At 45.7% G+C, this 20,332-nt stretch overlaps 3 protein-coding genes across 3 annotated transcripts; 1 reads left to right on the top strand and 2 right to left on the bottom strand.

Annotated features, from left to right (window-relative positions):
• Nucleotides 1–3,187: 3,187 nt before the first annotated feature.
• On the bottom strand, nucleotides 3,188–4,625 carry LOC119221814 (high affinity immunoglobulin gamma Fc receptor I-like). The gene is made up of 5 exons (XM_062562460.1): nucleotides 4,594–4,625; nucleotides 4,461–4,514; nucleotides 4,039–4,296; nucleotides 3,365–3,619; nucleotides 3,188–3,210 (listed from the first exon to the last, which is right to left on the bottom strand). Exons 1-5 carry the CDS (start codon nucleotides 4,622–4,624, stop codon nucleotides 3,188–3,190), a joined length of 621 nt encoding a protein of 206 aa, XP_062418444.1. The 5' UTR covers nucleotide 4,625.
• Nucleotides 4,626–10,217: 5,592 nt separating this feature from the next.
• On the top strand, nucleotides 10,218–14,433 carry LOC119223066 (galactose-specific lectin nattectin-like). Its single transcript, XM_062560509.1, has 7 exons — nucleotides 10,218–10,643; nucleotides 12,237–12,393; nucleotides 12,486–12,521; nucleotides 12,767–12,873; nucleotides 13,004–13,138; nucleotides 13,509–13,620; nucleotides 13,750–14,433. The coding sequence occupies exons 2-7, from the start codon at nucleotides 12,339–12,341 to the stop codon at nucleotides 13,815–13,817; spliced, it is 513 nt and encodes a 170-aa protein (XP_062416493.1). The 5' UTR covers nucleotides 10,218–10,643; nucleotides 12,237–12,338; the 3' UTR covers nucleotides 13,818–14,433.
• Nucleotides 14,434–14,547: 114 nt separating this feature from the next.
• On the bottom strand, nucleotides 14,548–19,668 carry LOC119222939 (coronin-2B-like). Its single transcript, XM_037479961.2, has 13 exons — nucleotides 19,175–19,668; nucleotides 18,578–18,694; nucleotides 18,340–18,489; nucleotides 17,589–17,789; nucleotides 17,402–17,518; nucleotides 17,182–17,286; nucleotides 16,891–16,987; nucleotides 16,059–16,174; nucleotides 15,883–15,973; nucleotides 15,648–15,811; nucleotides 15,168–15,335; nucleotides 15,026–15,094; nucleotides 14,548–14,948 (listed from the first exon to the last, which is right to left on the bottom strand). Exons 1-13 carry the CDS (start codon nucleotides 19,391–19,393, stop codon nucleotides 14,883–14,885), a joined length of 1,680 nt encoding a protein of 559 aa, XP_037335858.2. The 5' UTR covers nucleotides 19,394–19,668; the 3' UTR covers nucleotides 14,548–14,882.
• Between the last annotated feature and the right edge of the window lie 664 nt (nucleotides 19,669–20,332).

The raw sequence follows: 20,332 nt of genomic DNA, 5'->3' as shown, positions 1-20,332 counted from the left end.
CTGAAGGCACTAATAAAGTGTTGAAGCTTTTAATAAACGTGTCATCATTCCCTTTTTTTTACTTCAGACCCTTTGTGTCTCAGAACATCCTGTCGTTTGGTGCTTCTCATGCTCCGTTAAAAGCAGCAGCAGTTTGAGAGGTCATGCCCCCCCCCCCCCCCTCGCTGTGTATTTATTAGAGTGACCGCAGTAAACCACATCGTCACATGTTCTCAGGTCTGCTGCTTCTGAGCCGTCGCTGCAGTCGTCACGGTGACGCTTTAGAATACGTCGCATTCTCATCATGGAACCACTCAACAATCCAGACACACGTTAAATGAAGTGAAATAAGATCTCTCAACCTTTGAGGCAAAGCTCTGAGACTTTACCTTCATCACATAGTCTCTTAATCCTTTGATCCCCACCCCCCCCCTTGCTCCTGGTGACCCTGAGCCCCTCCCTCTTAGAGAGGCTGGTTGTTAGAGAGAGAACTTTAATATTTTTGTTCCAACCCTGTAAATAGTTAAATAGTCTGTGAAATATTGCATCCTCAAAAATTTGGAAGAAGAAAGAAGAAAATGAATAGAAACACTCCAGCGAGTTGTGTTACTGTCGCAGCATGCAACAGTAACACAACTCGCTGGTCACATGACCAACAAACCAAGCAAACAACAACCTTTAAAACCTGTAGCGGGTTGAGCTCTGTGAAGGTCTCACCTCTGACCTCTAGGGGCGCTGCTCTTGGTGGGCAAGTCTGGACGAGGTGACGTTTGGGGGACATGAAATGACAGCTTCATGTCTCTATGGCGGGTTGAGATGTGAAGCACCTGGCTGCTCTTGTGAGAGACATGTAGCATCAGCAGGGGACACGTGAGGATGCTTTGGCTTTAAACTAGGGCTGTCAAAAATAGCGCGTTAACGGCGTTAATTAGCTGTTTGTTGTTAATTACGTCAATTTTTTTGACGCATTTCACGCATGCGCAGTGTGACAAATGATTCAGGTCAGGAAAGTACCTCTTCTTCTATGGAATGCACTTCATCCTTTACAACACATTACTGCCACCTGCAGGCATATGTCAGGCCGTCAGGTTCAGCAAGTCGTTTGCGCCAGATCAGTCTGTAACTTATCAAATAACATTGCTTTGATTATTTGATAATAATCTGTGCATTATTTTTTTGATTATTTAAAAAAAATTCAAATATCAACAACATGTGTTTATGTAAAAAATAATAATGATGATAATAATGATAATTATGTATCTTTAGTATGCATTTCAGAAAGAAAAAATGGTTAGGATTCAGGTGTAATTAATCATGATAATCCACTGAAAATTCTGATTAATTTGATTAAAATTTTTAATCATTTGACAGCCCTACTTTAAATGTGATGCAACATGTTCTACGCAGAGTAACCACAAGCAACAGCAGCTCCACCCGGTGACCCGGTTCAACTTTCACTTTCACTGAGGACACGGACAGACGCAGAGAGACACGCAGAGTGACAAATAGAGAGACCCACATAGAGACGCAAATAGAGACACACATAGAGACGCACAAAGAGACACAAACATAGATACAAATAGACCCATGCGACTCCTTCCACCTGCTGAAACCTGCTGGGCTTCTTTAGTCGAGCCGTGTGAACTAAGTCGTCTGCTTGAGGAGGTTGAAAGATGAATTCTGAAGGTGCTGCAGTGGGTCAAAGGCCGTCTGGACAAAGAGAAGAACCTGAGACGGAATGCTAAACGTCTTTATTAACATTTGTGTCTTCAAAGAGCGGTTAGAAGCAAAACACAAAACATTAGCACATCTCTGAGAGGAACCAGCCTACTGAGCCGCTGGGGCAATAAGACCTGATAGGGCACCATTTGACTTTGGCTGTGATTAAGCGTGTTAGCTTAGCATGCTAACGTTTGATGAAGAGCACAGAGCAAGAACAGCTGGGGCTGATGGGAACGTCCCTCGTTTTGAAGGCATCTGGTTTTGAACCAAACGATTGATCATCAGGACGTCAAAGAACCATTTGGCTTCTGAACGACATTTCATGGAGTTCCATCCAAAGTTGTCTAAGACACAAAAGAGTAAACAGCGTCTTCTTGTGGCCGTCGTGGTTCTGTTTGGGGGACAGATGATCTCAATCAGTATTCCTGGTTAAGTTCAAGAAGCTTCGTCTCTACACATGAGCTCCTCTCTCGCAGACGTGACTGAAACTATGCCGTTAATGTGGTTTGACAATATGGGTCCAAATATATCACCTCTCAGCACCAATGTGACACAGAAAACCACAGGAAGAGTGAGCCCCACAGGCTGGAAGATATGAGGTACCTTTCTTCTTCTTCTTCTGGACCACAGCGTACGTCTCGTGGTCTGGTCTCAAGGACACTGGAACCAAAACAGTTAACACGGGCAGCTGTATAATGCTCATTAACGAGGTAAATGTCGTCTACAGGCTTTAAATATAAACATATGACTCAAAGACAAATCTGGAGCTGTAAGACGTCGCACTCGATCAACGTACCGTTCTTCTTCTTCTGGACCACAGCGTACGTCTCAAGGTCTGGACCTCCTACACAAGACTCTTGACACAAAACAGTTCACACGGGCAGCTGTTTAATCCTCATTTACGGGAAAATGTCAAGAATTAAACACAAAGTCTATAACTTCAAATATAACAAAAAAGACATCGCACAAACTCAACGTACCTTTGTTCTCCCTCGGCTTCTCTTTGACCACAGCATACGTCACATGGTGCTGATCGACAGCTTCCTGTCCTGAGGCTGGATCATAAGCAACAAACAACAGACTAAAATACATGACGCTAACGTGCTAAGAGCAGCACATGTGAAGACGATGTGACACGACTCTCACTCTCAGGATGCCAAATAGTTAAAAAACAAACAATGCTCAAAAAAAGAGATAAGTAGTGGGAAGGATGTTGTTAAAATGTTTGATTCTTAAGAGGAGAAATTTACTAAAAAGACTAAAAATTCTGCTTTTTAAATGATAATTAATGGTTTTACAATGAATATTTTCTATTAGCTGCAAATAAGCTAATTATTAGTAGCTTCATTGAGTCTCAGACTGCAAAAAAGAAACTTCAGTAGGATCCCAGAGAAGAAGAGGACACTACAGGAGAGAGTACCTCTACGGTTCCTATAGAGGAGAAGCCCCCCCAGCAGAAGCAGAGCCCCCACCAACACGCCAACAACTACCCCGAGCAGAGGGAAGAGGCTGGTGGGGGAGAGAAGGGTGGGGGAGAGAAAGGTGGGGGTGGGGGTAGTCGGGGTAGGACGAGTCTCCACATCTGCTGATGGAAAAAAGAGTTTGGTGTCAACATCTGTCTTTAAGCTGGAGACAGAAAAAACGTCCAAAGAACCCCAAACACCTGCAGTCTGGTTCCGGACCCCCAGTCGGCTCCGTGGGGAGTCCCCGGCTCCAGAGACGCTGCACCAGTAGAGTCCTGCGTCCTCCTTGGAGACGTTTGTGACCGTCAGCGTGGCGTCATACCGTGTCCCCAGGTGGGAGCCGTCTCTGTAGAAGTCTGCGATTGGTTTGAGGTCATCTTTCTTCTCACAGCGGAGGATCAGGTGACCTCCTTCCTCCACAGGGCGAGCAGGAACGTCCAGGATGACGGAGCCATCTGTACAAGAGGGGGTAATGTTTAAAGGATTAACACCAGAGATAAACTTTATAATGAACCAGATCAACAAGGTCCAACAGGAGATGCTTCATTGAGAAAAGAGTAAAACAACAAGGATGGTTATTAATTGATAAGATTGCGTCGATGTGTTCCTGTATTCATTTTATACAGATCATTTTATAAATTTATGTGTTTTAATTCTACAGTAATTTAAGTCACCCTCTATGAACGAATCATCTGTCACTCAGAAGGGAATTTATTCCTGATTTATTACCTTTAGACGTATATATTTATGTCTATAAATAGAGTTGGAGCTAGAGAGTGCTGCACCTATATTGACTCTATTACACCAAGCAGCCACTGCGTCAATGAAACCTCCTTTTAGCTGTTTTATTAAATCCATCATTTCCTCCACCTACCAGTGACGGTGATGTTGAGGGCATCACTGGTGCTTCCCTCTGCGTCTTCACACCAGTACTCTCCACTGTCATAGCTAAAGGCTGGATGGATGGAGACGGACGGGGACGAGGAGTTCCAGCTCTTGGACCTCTTTGGTTGTGTCTGGTTCTGTTTCCTCATCACTCTCCAATCAGTCGATCCAGAGGACTCTGCACAGTCTACACTCACAGACTCATATTCAAAGAACTGCAGTCTGTCTGGAAGAACCCGAGGAAGAGCTGCATGTGAGACGGAGACACAGAGCAGTGAGTGTCTTATGGACACGGGGACACGAGTATCAGCAGCTGGTGGAGCGATGCGTGTTCATAGAACTGTGTTATAATCCGTAGGCATTAAAGTCATCGTTCAGAAGGTCACACGGACCAAAGGAAGTCCTTCTTACCAGGTCTCTGAGCAAAGCAACGGGGGTCCACCAGCAGGACCAGCAGCTCCACCACTGGAGAGACACACAAAGAGACATGAGGTGCAGCCTCAGTGTCCACAAGGAGAGAATAAGACAAAGACTCAGTACTCACTCAGGGTGAAGCAGAGAGCTGTGACCTCCATGATGCCTGCTGCAGACTGAGATCAGACCTCATGAGACGTGGCTCACAGCCTCCCCTTCCTCTTCCTGCAGAGGTTGGTCGGGAGGGATGAAAATAGACAACATGTCCTAAAAAGAGACGCTGGGTTCCCCTCCGTCAGAGAGATGACGAGAAGGACGAGAGTCTGAAGAGCATTGATGACAACGTGCACTTGATCAAATGGAAAGGCTCCTTCCCCCCATTTGAATCAGTGCTGATTGACATAATCAATGAACCATTAGACCACTAAACAAACACATGAACAAAAGAATATGTGTATATCAAAAATACTGAATATGATAGACAGGAACATGTTTCAATCACTATAAGACAGGACCATGTCTTTGGGAGGGGAAAAGGTTTTTCCTGGTTATTTACAATATGAATGCTGTTCTGGACATTAAAGACAAAAGGGAGCGGATGTGGACCATTTGTGCATCTCAAAGGACACTTTGGCCTCATGACCTGTGAAGCGGACAAATAGCTTGAGTTGAGCGCAGCATCATGGGTCATTTCTCAAAACCTGAGATGGCGAGAACGGACTTGCGTTCCCCCGAGAATAGACTCGGGAGTCCTGACTCGCAGGTTCGGGAGAACGGAGAACGGAAGATTTGGAACAGCAGCTGACTTGATGACGTCACCACGTCAGCTGGTCTTGCTAATACGTTTTAATTTAGTTTTTGACTAATATTTTATTATCAACAAGCTTTTGTCTCATTTTCATTTAAAATTAGAACTGGTATATATTATATTGAGCACCATATATATAATCAGTCATAAAATAATTAGCTTTATCATTTCAGGAGGAGGTTGGATACAGTAACAAAAAATTAACTATTATACTAAAATATTTGAATGCACACACACATACTGTTTGTCTTGTTACTCAAACATCCAGAGGCTGATAATCAGTGTAGTGGTCCTCCTACAGCAAGCTGCTGACCACACATCAAAGATCTTACAGAGAACTATACAATAATTCATATGTGGAATTTTTTTATTCATTATAATTATAATTCAGAGCTTCCGAGTTTCTTTGAAGCTAATGTTCTGCTGCCGGTTTTAGGGACGGTCTCCTCGTGTCCTTTAATTAAAACATCGTTAGTTTTAATGCACAATGATGGACAATAAACAAGCTGCACTCTGTGGATACAGACAATACGTTAAAGTTACATTTAAACATGAAGTTATGAATCTAAACTCTGTCCTCAAACAGACGTAACCGGTGAACAACATCAGTCTCTGACACCACATTAAAACGTATGAAGACTCGTTATAGTACAGTTAAATCTCGCGTATAACCGCTACGGAGACGTGAAAACCAGCGGAGCATTTCACAGAAGACTCCCCAAAAACAGGCTCCTCTGTGCGGGCTGAGATGAGCTGACCGCCCGGTGCTGGAGGGTCTGACGGTGCGTGAACTACACCTCACATCTCCATCCACGGAGCACATTGTTACGAAGGCTGAATGTTGACAAACATTTGCTTAAACAACAAAAGTTGCTTTAACAACTAACTACTGTCATAAAATGAAATTACGTTACTTAAATAAAGTAGTATTTAAAAACTTCGACATAAAGTTGTGTTTATTTTCCTGTGTCGTTGTTGCCTGTTGCTGAGGTGAAATGCATTCTGGGATATTTGGCTCTCACAAGAACAGACGAGCTCCGATGCATGCCCGGTAAAATGGGCGGGGCGAGTCACATCCGGGTATTATGACCGTTCTCGGCCAGAAGCGGACTTGGATCAGAACTCGGGCTGCGACTGATGACGTTTCACGAGTCCACGAGAACAAAAGTCCACACAACAACGCATATTGAGAAAGGGCCTTGTCTTGAACAATCTGCGCTCTACTTGTATTTTGAACACTGGGGGGCAGTGTTTTGATATATTTTATATTCCATAAGCTGTGTGTTTATCTTGTTAAATGTGTGATTGCGAAACATACCACAGGCATTTTAGCCCAGAAGTGGTTGAAGAGTTCATGTAAGGGTTCATCAGCTCGTCCTTTGCTCCAGGACACCAAGGTGGGAGCCTGCAGGTGGAGATCAAAGGTGGAGCTGGCAGGTGGAGCCTGGTGATTTAACTCCTCAGAACTAAAACCCCTTAACAAAACTCACCAAATGAACAATGCATCAATTATAAATTGAAGCAAATGTCATCTTCATCCAGACACCGGTACCACCCCCCCAAACGAACAGAGCAGGTCACAAGTCACATGAAGCGACATTCAAAGCAAAACAAGGGAAACACAGTTTTATTTAGTTTATATTTTACACACCACATATTATTTCTTAATGTCTTGGCCATATTTGCACATTTTTTGTGTGAACTGGTCTCGATTAGAAAGGGTTTGAACTCCCTGAAGACATGAAGCTGACTCCTCTGATCAGCAAACTGTGTGAAATAGTTACAACAATACAAAAGTGTTGTGCTCCTTATCAGGGCACTCGAGCTGCGTAAAACGCTGTGGGAACGCCCCTGCGTGACCGCGTCATGAAGCGCGTGTGAAAATTAACCAATGGCGAGCTGGTACGTCATAGCGGGGACGCTGGACCAGGGCGCTATAAAGGGACCCGAAGGGCAGGACCATTTTTCTCTGTGCCTTCATCTAGTGCGTGTGAAGTTTTTCAGTTTTATGTTCGGCTCATGCCGAGGCGGAGTCCCGGTGGCCTTCCTGGGGATCACAAATGGATCTCACGGAGGATTCCGGGACGGCTGACGCCTTTTCCCGGCCCTTCACCATGGGATCCAGTCGCTCGTTTCCGGAGGCGGAGGCACGCTCCGCGGCTTCCTCCACCCCGGACGAGACGCCGCTCTCACGTTTTTCCGGCTCCGAGGAGCCTGATCAAAGTCACTCTGCGCTTTCTGAGGGCCTTGGTCAAATGGAGGCACCCTGGGTTTCTAGCCCAAGGGCTCGTTTTAGGGGCGATCTGTCGCCGGGTCATCCTCACGACAGACGCTTCCCTCACGGGCTGGGGTGCGATTATGCAGATACCCTGTCGAGGCAGGGGCCGAGGCCCGGGGACCGGAGACTCCACCCAGAGGCGGTGGAGTTCCTTTGGGGTCACTTCGGCTACGCCGATGTGGACCTATTTGCCTCTGCAGAGACAACTCATTGTCCTCGGTGGTTCTCCCGCACGCACCCCGCCCCTCTCGGCTTGGATGCTTTGGGACAGGCATGGCCAAAAAGCATGCGCCTGTACGCTTCCCCCCCGGTTGCTCTGCTCCCAGGAGTTCTGGATAGGGTCCGTCAGGACGGAGTCAGCCTACTGTTAGTAGCCCCGTTCTGGCTGGCCCGCGTATGGTTTGCGGGGCGTATGCCAGTAGATGGTGCCACCTGCTGTAGGAACAACTGCGGACCCAGTTAACTGCCGGTTCAGTACTGGAGGTCCTGCTATGGTTCCACAGGTCTTCCCGTCTGCCTTTGGCGCATCTCTCTTCCTTTGTGGCACCCTGTCCTTCGTTCCTGACGTCGGACGAGGCGTATACCCGAGCCGCAGCAAGTGAATGGTTATTGCCATGACACTTGCTTATGAATCGGCCGGTCAGCCCGCATCTCGGCTGTCCGGGCCCATACTATCGGGGTGTGGCGGCTGCAGAAGCCCTCCTTTCGGGACTGACCCTCGCCTAGAGCACGGGTGCTCTCGTCGAATGTGCGTTTTTGAAAACTTCACACCCGGCACCTGCTCGTATGCTGAGTTGGTATAAGTGTTCACACAGCGTTTTACGCAGCTCGAGTTCCCTGAGAGGGAACGTCTCTCGGTTACGTATGTAACCTTCGTTCCCTGAAGGGAACAAGACGCTGCGTAAACGTTCTGCCATACTCCCGGCCTGCCCGTGGCACTCGATTCGGCATTTTAGAGATGAATGGTCCTGACCTTCGGGTCGCTTTATAGTGCCCTGGTCCGGTGTCCCCGCTATGACGTACCAGCTCGCCATTGGTTATTTTCACACGTGCGTCATGACACGGTCACACAGGGCAGTTCCCACAGCGTTTTACGCAGCGTCTCGTTGCCTTCAGTGAACGAAGGTTACAAACGCAAACCGAGAGACGTTATCCAACTTGGTGGGTTAGTGCTCCCTCCAGTAGAAATAACATGATAGTTAATAGTTTCTACTTTCTTGTCCAATTGGGTCAATTTGGCGAAATTTGACTGTGAATACTGAAAATAAAATAAAAGGACAAAAAATTATAATAATAATGTGCAGATTGTTAATCTAGCACAACACCTTACAGCAGTGTCTTATTTGTATTTTTCCTGGAGCATATTAGGGAGAATCACTATATTAAAAGTAATTTATTTATTATTAAAGAACATTTCCAAATGCAGAAGTTGAGCCGACTAAAAAAACTCATAATGAGTTTGAATGTTGCATAATGAGGTTTTTGTTGTGAAGAAGGTGTCATTTAGATAACCTTCTTATCCTGGGTTCATCAAACAAATGGCTAAAAAGTGTACGTTTTCGCCATGACTGTCACATCCCTGTCGCGGTATCTCGCCGCCCAGAGCGCCTCGAGAGCCACGAGGTGCTTTCAAAGCCCTCGAAAGAGAAGTGAAGCTACGCCTTCATCAGACTCCATCGGTTAACCTCCACCACCATCAGACTGCAGCAGCTTCGCGCCATGATGAACATCCTGTTTTTGATTCCACATTCAGCTGCAGACTTTCTACTCATCTAATCTTTTACCTGGAAACATTGTGAGGACTGTTCACATGTAACGAGAACAAGGCGACAGTTGTTGGTCGTTAGGAAGCGCAGATGATCTGAAGGGAAAGGCTTGGTCCGATGTCAAAGGGCCCGTGGTGCTGATGAAGCTTCTACTGGTGCATTCCGCTCTGAGACGAGCAGGACATCCCTTCATCAAGGACATCCACTGATTCCACAGGTCAAACAAACGCTTCCTGGGAAACCAAAAAGAGTGCAGATATGAATGAGCCGCCTCATGCTCATGAAACACGTTTTCTTAGCAGACGGCTTCCACTTCTATTCGACCTGCTGCAGCCTCTCGGCTTCTTCTGATTTTGGTTGTGAGGGGCAACAGCAGGGTGTGTACTTCTCAATACAGTTATTGAAATAAAATAACTGTGTACTTTCTAATGTGCCCCACCTTTAATACCTCTGCGACCCACTCGAGGGGTGCGCCCCATTGTTTGAGAAACGTAGGTTGATTTTACATTTGACTGTATACATACATCGTTGTGTAGTGTTGTGCACATGGGAGCAGTGTGTGTGTGCGTTAGGTTAGTGTGAAAATCAAATTATTGACTTCACTTATTGCGGATTCGCTATTTCGCGGATTTTCATAATGCATTTTTTTTTTTTTTTTGGTGCATTGTGCTCTGCATTCTGATTCGCTAAAAACTCACTCCCGCTTCTCCAAAATATTCAGAGGGCCATTCAGGAAATAAAAACGGAAACTCTGAAGGCCTGCTGGAAAAAAACTATGGCCAGAGGCAGTGCAAAACGCAACCGGAGGCTCGCTTGACGAGGTCCACCACTCTGCCGTAGAAACAGCTGTGAATCTGGCTAAACAGATTGGAGGAGACGGCTTTAATGACATGAGTCCGGATGACATAAACGCCCTGATTGATGGAGACGCACATCCGCTGACCGATGCAGAGCTGGCAGAAATGACAAAGCCACAAAGCGACGATGAAAGAGAAGAGGGAGAAGAGGACACGAGAGATGAGGAGGAAGGACTAACGCTTGGTCGCTTAGCAACCATGGTGCGAATGGCCACTGAACTTAAGCGAGTAGCTGAGGAATGGGACCCTTTGATGAGCCGTTCATTACAGTTCTCCAACGTAATCGATGGTGGCATGTCGGTGTACAAGGATCTTTTTGCAAAGAAGAAAAAAGAGCGACAACAGCTGCCTATCACTATGTTCTTCTCCCGAACAAACACACCTGCACCGCGGGCTTCAGAAGAAGAGAACACTGCAGAGCGCAGTCAGGATGCAGCGGCCCAGTCTGAAGAGCAGTGAAACGGCCTACACGTGAGTCACTGTATTTGTATACATGTAATAGTTGCTAATTGAAAGAAAAAAAAAGTTTTCTATTTCGCGGATTTCACTTATCGCGGGTCATTTTCGGAACGTAACCCCCGCGATAAACGAGGGATTACTGTATACACAAATATGTGTCTGTGTTTGGTGTGTGTCTATGTGTGTGTGTGTGTGTGTGCGCGTGTATGTGTGTGTGTGTCTATGTGTGTGTGTGCGTGTGTCTGTGTGTGTGTGTGTCAATGTGTGTGTGTGTCTGTTTGTGTGTGTGTGTCTATGCGTGTCTGTCTGTCTGTGTGTGTGTCTGTGTGTGTGTGTGTGTGTGTGTGTGCGTGTCTGTGTGTGTCTATATATTTCTGTCTGTGTGTGTGTGTGTGTCTATGTGTGTGTGTGTGTGTGCACGTGTATGTGTGTGTGTGTGTCTGTGTGTGTTTGTGTGTGTGCGCGTGTATGTCTATGTGTGTGTGTGCACGTGTATGTGTGTGTGTGTGTGTGTCAGCGTGTGTGTTTGTGTGTTTGTGTGTGTGTCTGTGTTTGTGTGTGTGTCTATGTGTGTGTGTGTGTGCGCGTGTATGTGTGTGTGTGTCTATGTGTATGTGTGTGAGTGTGTCTGTGTGTGTCAATGTGTGTGTTTGTGTCTGTCTGTCTGTGTGTGTGTGTGTTTGTGTGTCTGTGTGTGTGTGTGTGTCTGTGTTTGTGTGTGTGTGTCAGTGTGTGGCTGTGTTTGTGTGCGTCTATGCGTGTCGGTCTGTGCGTGTGTCTGTGTGTGTTTGTGTGTGTGGGTGTGTGGCTGTGTTTGTGTGCGTCTATGCGTGTCGGTCTGTGCGTGTGTCTGTGTGTGTTTGTGTGTGTGTCTGTGTGTGTGTGTGTGTGGGTGTGTGTGTGTGTCTGTGTGTGTGTGGGTGTGTGTGTCTGTGTGTGTGTGTGTGTGTGGGTGTGTGGCTGTGTTTGTGTGCGTCTATGCGTGTCGGTCTGTGCGTGTGTCTGTGTGTGTTTGTGTGTGTGTCTGTGTGTGTGTGTGTGTGGCTGTTTTTGTGTGCGTCTATGCGTGTCGGTCTGTGCGTGTGTCTGTGTGTGTGTTTGTGTGTGTGTGTGTGTGTGTGTGTGTGTGTCTGTGTGTGTGTGTGGGTGTGTGTGTGTGTCTGTGTGTGTGTGTGTGTCTGTGTTTGTGTGTGTGTGGGTGTGTGTGTGTCTGTGTGTGTGTGTGTCTGTGTCTCTGTGTGTGGGTGTGTGTGTGTGTGTGTGTGTCTGTGTTTGTGTGTGTGTGTGTGGGTGTGTGTGTGTGTCTGTGTGTGTGTTGTCTGAGGCCATGCAGCGCAACAAGATGGCGTCGTAGTTATTAAAAGGACAAACAAACAAGTCTTTAGTGTCTTTGTTGGACCCGTCGGGCTGCAGGAAGTCCTCCAGATTGAAGGGACACTTTGACTCGATTTGGGAGACAAGTTGTCCTTCATTGCGGTGTGTGTGCGTGCACATGTCTGCATCTGAAGCACTGAGAAGTGTGTGTCCACATCTGTCCTCACTTCCCTCTTCTGTGAGCGATGAGGAGATAACGGAGCGTATTAATGTCTTCTTCCCGTTCTTCAGCTCATAACAGGACGGCTGATTGACAGACGTCAGTATCCTCACCTCCTTTGCATTAAAGTTGGTCTTCATCTTCATCATCTACATCATCTCATTGCCTTCACCATGAAGACTGTGACTGCCCTTCTTTGTGCCGTGATGGCTCTGACTATAGCTGCTGGTGAGTAGTTGATGTAGTAACTGGTACAAATCTATTCATTGTCATTGATTAGCAATAATCCAGATCAATAACTGCAATGACAAACCTCCCAGCTCTCGCAGAGGAACAGCCTGGACAAGAACCAACAGGTGAGACGTTTTTTAACTTAATTTCGGTCAATGCGTTTTAACAAGATGTTGATTTACTTTGTGGCAATCTGCAGATAATCTCTTTCATATGCAAATAGAAATAACAATAGTTGTATCATTCTGTTGTATGATGTTGTGTTGTATTTCGTTATGAAATAATACAGTGTCTTTGGAACATCCCAATGAAGACATGTAATAGAGTAACACTGTCCCCCATGATGACCGGCCTCCACATGTCTCTGCAGAGCGTCACCTGGTCAAGAGGTCCACGTATTGTTGCTACGGTTGGACCCCGATCAACGGCCGCTGTTTCCGTTACAATCCAAAGCCGATGTCCTGGACGGCAGCCGAGGTAAAGCCGCTGACCAATGCTCATGACTCAGCAGTTTCTGTTCACGTTAAAGACCAATTTGGTTGTGGACATTTTCGACTGTCCTTCTTACTTTCTTAACAACGTGTGTGTGTGTGTGTGTGTCCTGTAGAAAAGCTGCCAGGCCAAAGGGGGGAACCTCGCATCCGTTCACAACATCCGTGAGTACCGTGTCATTCAGTACCTGATCATGAAGGGCAGTCACCAGAACAAACCCACCTGGATCGGAGGCTCTGATGCACAGGAGGTACGTTATTCATCACCACCCCCCCCCCCCCCCACTTAGAGGTATACAAAATAGATTGTTATAATTCACACCATATTTATATTTATTATATTGTGTATAAAATATTACACTACATCGTATAATCATAGTTTGTCTTCATTTCACTTAGTATTTTCTGTCATTTCCTATCTGATATCATATGATCTTCATAACCGGCCGTTTTCCTCCCTAAAATTGCTCTTTCTATTTCTATTATTTTCACATCCTCCTTTCATTACTATTATTGCTATTTTGCATTGTCCTCGGGAGACAAGTTTAGGCTTAGCTTATCTAACCTAATCTTATTTTAGGAATTGAATAAATAACTTTCTGGATGACCTTTTTCTCTCAGGAGAAGAAATGGCTGTGGACCGATGGCTCTGAGTTCGACTACATCCTCTGGTCCGCTGGAGAGCCCAACAACGGCAGAGGCAGGCAGCATTGTTTACGTATGAACCACGGAGGTAAGAACTCGAGGCTAGTTGAAGTCAATCCTTGTTTTTTGGCTTTATTGAGTATAACTGACTAGAGTTAATGACGGTTCCAGGCTTTGGTTGGTTTTCCGTCATGACCCTCCTCTTCGTCTCTCGCAGGTGATCGGGCCTGGGATGACGTGGAGTGTAGGGTTAAGGCACCGTCTATCTGTGCCAAGAAAACCTGATCCCTGGACTGACAGCGAGGCCTTGAGTAACCCTTGATTAGGAAAAAGGGGGTGCAAGCGTTCTAATACATGTGATTGTATTTATATCTATTCTTTTCTTCTCTATCGCTGTAACGCTACTTAAGGAACGATACGACACGTGACACAAGCTGGATGGTGTTTGAGCCTCAACAAGAGTGGTTTTTGGAAAGAATGCTTATAGCACAACCTCACGTATATTCTACATTTCTTTTTGCATTAATAAAAAGCTCAAGCATTGAAGCTGGTCTGTCATTAATCTATACACATCTTTACGCATTGCACCTCAAACACTTCTACCTATAATGGTGAATCATGTTTCCTATGTGATATGTAATAAATGCTGGATCATTCTCATCACGCATATAAAGCATCGTTTTTAACACCATCATTTTAGCGACTACAAAGAGTTGTGGTTTTGCAACAGGAAGTGACCATATTAGGACGGAGGTGGAGGGACTTACATACTCCTTATATGACACTCGATAACACCTGTCAATCAGCGTGTAGCCCCGCCCTTAAGCCTCCCCTGCCTTATGGCCTGTTTGAGTCTACATGGACCATCTCATCTCATGACATTTTCTTATCTGATGGTATTTGTTGTAACTGTTTTATTATCTGATCTAATTTATTGTATTGTTGATCATAAAGATAAGACGATGATAACAAATGTATTTTTACAATTTAAAAACTGTATTCTCTTAAGGTTGGACGCAGAGATGTCTTATTACATGAAGTTGAATATCGTTCGGTGTTCACTACAGTGGCAGTCCTTCATCGCAGGAGCAGTCAAACAGTGCAACATGACGTCGGCACATTACATTAGTAAACCTTCCTCATAGTACCAATGCTTCTTCATTCAGGGTTGTAACTCGTGAAATGCAGTATTGTGTAATTGTGTTCTCGTTCCTCATGGAGGGGGAGGGGGAGGAGCTCCTAGTGGGGTTCTGCAAACACAACAGCATCACTTTGACTACATCAAGAGAGAGTCACGTGTGTTCCCTTGAAGGAGCCTGATTGGTTCAGCGTGAGAGCTGATTGGTTGGATCAGAAGGTGGCCCTCATGTTATTTCTGGTGTTTTTTATGTGCAGCTCCAACTGATTGATCCTCTCCTGCACAACAGAAAGGATTCCTAAATTAGTGATACTTTTAATCTTCGGGCCTTTAATTATTGTGTTTGATGACTTACATCTTTGGCATTGAGTTGCTCTCTCAGGCCTCTGATATCGTCCTGCTGCCTATAAAAAGCCTGCAGGAGCTGCAATGAAAGAAACACATTTGTTAGCAGGAAGAGGAGAGACCCCAACCAAAACAGCCAATCAGAGCCTCACCTCGCCCTCTGAAGGAGGCGGGGGCCCCTCCGCGGGTTCGGGGCAGTGTGGAGTACAGCAGTACGTCCACAGCGGGACCTGGGTCTCATCCGGCTGCCAGCCCGACAGATCGCTCACCTCCCTGGGGTACTTGGTGTCCTGGTAGGCCAGCTGCTCCTCCAGGAAGGCCTCACGAGAAAGGATCAGCTGGTCAGTACGAAGAACAAAAGAGAGGTGGACAAAGCTTTGAGACCAGGCAAGTTTACTGAAAATGTCTAAAAAATCGTCTTTAATTTAATACCAGAGATTGTTTTCCCTTTGTAAAGAACTGGGCAGGTTCGACTTCGTCGAGTGCACCACTTGGATTTAATACGTCTAAAAAAGGAAGTTCTTTGGAGATTGTCTTTTATTAAAAAATGACTACACGTAACTGCTGCTGAGGCTCAGAGAGTCCGTGGAGTCTGTGGGCAACACTGCGTTTTTGTGGCGTGCCATAAAAACCTCTTGCATGACGTCCAGGTTGGGTCCGGTCACTGCTCCAACAGCCAGATCCACCCGGAACCTCGGGGGGCTCATCAGCTGCCTCACCAGCCCTCTCTCAGCAGGGGTTTCTGGGTAAGGGTTGGCTATCTGGGTCCCAGGGATCAACGACATCAGCACCGGGCCTGAAGGAGATAGGTGAGTGAGGAAATAGTAGGTTATCGTTTCGGCACACAGGCTCTGATACACCACTGACTTCTGTTGACGCCCTGCAGCCACTCTTGAGCCGTCATGGCCGCCTGGTTTCCGGCTGTCATTGGGTACAGATCCTCTTGGAAAGCATCTGCCTGGGGGAAACATTGCAACTAGTTCCTGTCTTGATCATAAGTGAATGCCGAAGATGAGAGAGGTTGGGTCAACGCGTTTGCTCACTTCCTTTCGGGGTACGATCATTGAGAGTGGTTCCACCAGGTCGTTGACCGCGATAAGTCGGTAAAAGCGGAAAACTTCACAGGCCCTTACGTCCAGGCCGCGCTTTGGCATCACACCTAAAGTGACAGGTCAAAGGTAATTTAGATACAGACATTTTGATGTCTAAAATTGTGTTTTTGGTTGGTCTTTGGGTCAGCTACTGAAATTGTCCGGATCTGTTGCTAGAGTGAGTTTGCAATCCTAGCAATCTAGAGCAATCCAGAGCTCGCCACAATGATATTTTCTTAAATGTTCCTCCTACTGTTGGCTGAATTATTCTTTTTTCAAAATACTTTGGGTTAATCCATCCCAATTGTTTTAAAGAAAATATTATACTTGTATTATTATTATATTATACTCACCTAGTTGTTCTTTTGTTAGAGCTCTACAGCTAGCTTCAGTTAGGCATTTTCTTAGTAGTGTAAAGAGTTTAGAATAACTACAGGATCATCGAACGAGTGAACTGACGGGTTTTGCTCTATAATAGACTTACTAAATAGATACAGAAAGCTGTAACCAGTCTTCATTAACTCTGTGTGTTAATTAGGTTGCTTAATGTGTCTGTTTCTGTAAAGTACAACCAGCCAAAAGGTGGAAAAAACCTTTTAGGCCTTGCTGGTGTTGTAGTGATCACTGCTTGAGGAATAACCTGTTAGTTAGCACTGGTTCCCTCGAGGGATGAGGATGGGAAATGGATCTCTTGCTCAATAGATGGATTCAAATGCTACAAATGCACCTCAATATAGTTCTATAGTTCTATAAATATAGGATTTAAACGATGTGCTGGTCTCACCGAGTCCTTTCTGTGGCAGCAGAGACCTGTACTCCGACAGGAAGCTGATGTACGGTTTGTGGGGGCTCAGCTCGTAGTACCGGATGTTTCCATCCCCCTTAAATCAAAGCATTTAAGAGCAAATCAGGGTCTTCTGACCCATTTGCAGCATATTCAGTATCAGGTAAACGTTTTAACAGATCAACAATGTGTAAGTGCATTTACAACAAAACTTTGGTCTGCAACAAATCAACTGCAGCAAACAAATCCAAGAGTTGTGGGTCGACGTGTTGCTTGTGTGGGTTGTATGACCTTTCCTGCCAAGTAGAGCATGTGGGTGTCCGGGTCATAGAACGGGAAGAGGACTCCAGCTGAGCCGTCCAAGTCTTCTTCATACAGTGGCTCAGATAAATCCACCTGCGGAAAATTAAACAGGTATGTTTAATGCCATTTATTCAATCTGTGGAGCACAATGCAGTATGCTACATCTCAGGACACCTGCTGACCAATCTGTTTGACGCTCGTGACTCACCGGGTCCCAGAGGACGATCTGTCTGTGGTTCCAAGAAGAGCTGCCTGTTGACAGAAGCATCTTCAACCCTCCAATGTATAAAACTTTGCTGGCTCTGTGGGACTTGTTGCTGGACACCTGTAAGAACATTATTTGTAAATGTTCTTATTTCACACCTGGAGACAAAATTAATACCTCAAAAACACACCTGTAGGATCTTTCCTGTCCGAGGGTCCAGTACTCTGACCCGTCTGTCTTTGGACGTGACTGCCAGCCTGCTGCCGTCACGGTTGAAGCTGACCGACAGCAGCAGAGTATCAGAGGGGCAGCTGTGGTGGATGGGCATCAGAACCACCTGGACCGGGTACCTGAGCACTGAGGCTACCTGGGACACATCCCAGAGGAGGACCTGGGGCAAAGACAGAGACAACGGCAGGGATGTTTCACTGTTTAACCTGAAAACACAAAAAGATGGATTTTGGATGAATGCTACCGAAGTCGGTCACAGGGAGAGAGATACAAACACAGTCAGTGACTCAGTGACAGTCACTCTCTCTCCTCACAAACCGGACATCCTGCTTGTTCCATAGCGCGATGCACCGAGCAGGGGGAACACAAGGTCAGAGGGACTACTAGCATGTCCTCTGGCGCTGCCCAAAAACCTTTCATCCAGCAGACCTCCAGGGGGAAGCTCACGTGCAATATTGCCCGTAGATGAGGTCCAAAGTGGTTTGACCTCAGCCGCACTTCACCTCTGAAGGGTTTTTAGTGTGAGCAACAGTCAAACAACTGTTCTGAGAAGTGAGACCGATGCCAAACCGGCGTTCTTTGTGATGGCTCTCAGTGGTGAATCTGACGGGTGCTTGAAGAGCTCTGATTGTACAAAAGTATTTTGTGAGACCCTTTGAGCAAATCATGGTCTTTGACTGAGGCTGCCACTGACCAATGTGGATCTTTACCTTGTAGTCGTAGGCGGAGCTTAGCAGCAGGTTCTGAGCTGTCGGATGCCACTCAACAAGCGCCACCCTCCTGCAGTGACCAATCAGAGTCTTCCTGGCCTTGGTGAGGTTCTGTTGGACGCCACAGACGGGGATGTCCCAGATCTTCACCTGCACACAGACGGTCCTGGCTTGTGTTTACTGTACTTTTGGGGTCATTTCAGCTGGCTGAAGCAAACTAAATGGACATGGTGCTTACAGTGCAATCCTCTGAGCAAGAGGCAATGCAGTGATCGTCAAACGGGTTCCACTTGACATCCAGGACCCTCCCACTGTGACCGCACACCTTTGGGTGCTGAGGGTCCACCCTTCCTGTCTGAGACAACAGAGTTGTCAGAGTTCAGTTCTATTAGATCAAAACTAACAAAGAAAACTATTTCAACTTTTTGGGGTTCACTGTTTATTTACACAACGAAAATGTTAGCCTCAGACTCTTTTATTAATAGTAAGGCATGAGATGGATTAAAATGGTAGACTATTGACTAATTATCTTTACTCATTTTAATTCCCTGAGAGTGAACTATTTCACTATTTCACCGTTTTAGCGACATTTGGAAACACGGCTGAATGAAAGGTGTATTCTAGAGTTCCTTTGTATGTTTGAATTCTTGGTGGTTCCCTCTGCCATAGCCTGCCGTGTCAACAAAGGCATAACTGGTCTTTTACATATTCTGGATCTTGTTAACTTTTACATGTTTTTTTCATGATTGCATGTACGTAACATCTGAACAGTGAGTCGCATGTCTCCTTTCTAGGTGTGATGGTGTCCCACAGGCGGAGACAAAGGCCTACGCACATGATGAATGGGCAGCACTAAAAAGGACCCGCCCCCGGCACACTCCGTCACCACGGCGATGAAGCAGGGATTGGCCGAGCAGTGGTGGTTGTCGTGGACGCTGCGGGTGACGGACACGCCGGCGTAGCTGTGCTCCTTGGTGGACGGCTTCCCAAAGACGTGACGGAACTTTGAGCGGCGGAAAGACAACATCTGGACGACTGAAAGGTCAAAGGTCATTCAGCTTCAGGAGCAAGTAAATCATCAACTAGATAGAAAACATTCAGAAGATGCAAATAAGAACATTATGTGTGTGAGCTCTTTTTTTCGGCCTTATCAATAATGCAATCCGCTGACTCATAATCTCATTAATAATCTATTCATTTCTTCAATAACTGAACATCTTAATCATTCACACACATCGAAGTGATGACTGACGTTTGTTGGTATTATTAATGATTAATTGGTTACAAACAGACTTTCTGTTGTTCCTTCTGACCTTTGACCTTTGCATGGCAAGATGAGATCAGCTTACAGAGGAGAAAGAGGAGGAGGAGGAGAAGGAGGAGGAGGAACCTAGTCACATCGTCATCCATGTATGTACACAAAGAGCTGTACACATTTGAGGTACTTTATTGAGTATTCACATTTCCTTCCCCTATGTACTTCTACTCCACTTCTTTTCAGAGGTAGTAAATGCCCTTTTTATTATTATTATTTATTAGATTTATTATGAAGCTACTGGTTCTGGTTACTTTTACGATTCATATTTTACATTAATAAAAGGCGATAGTCATAATGAATAACATTCCTTTTCAAATAATATCCTTGATCACAGCTCATCAGAGGAGGAGATGGATACCACATCGGTGCGCTAAGCTAGCTAACTAACTCCGCCCAAAGGTTCCCTCATTAGAACGATTCTTGCTGTATGTTTAAAATGAGCAGAATAACTTTAAATTGATCCTCTTCACTCTCTCAGATATGAATGAGCCGTTCTGCAGGAATCACGCTTTAGGAAAGGCCTTAATGAAGGTCATATTTCTCTTTGTCTGGATTAATTGTTCTGTCACACTTTTCTTGGTTTATGATGATGAACATGAAACATTGGACTCACAAAGGTACAAAATCCCCCACAAACCACAAGATAAAAACTGGGATCTTACCTGTGAAGGAGTC

This window comes from Pungitius pungitius, chromosome 1 (genome assembly GCF_949316345.1).
Source record: "Pungitius pungitius chromosome 1, fPunPun2.1, whole genome shotgun sequence".
NCBI lineage: Eukaryota > Metazoa > Chordata > Actinopteri > Perciformes > Gasterosteidae > Pungitius > Pungitius pungitius.
This window is presented reverse-complemented; position numbering and strand designations above follow the sequence as displayed.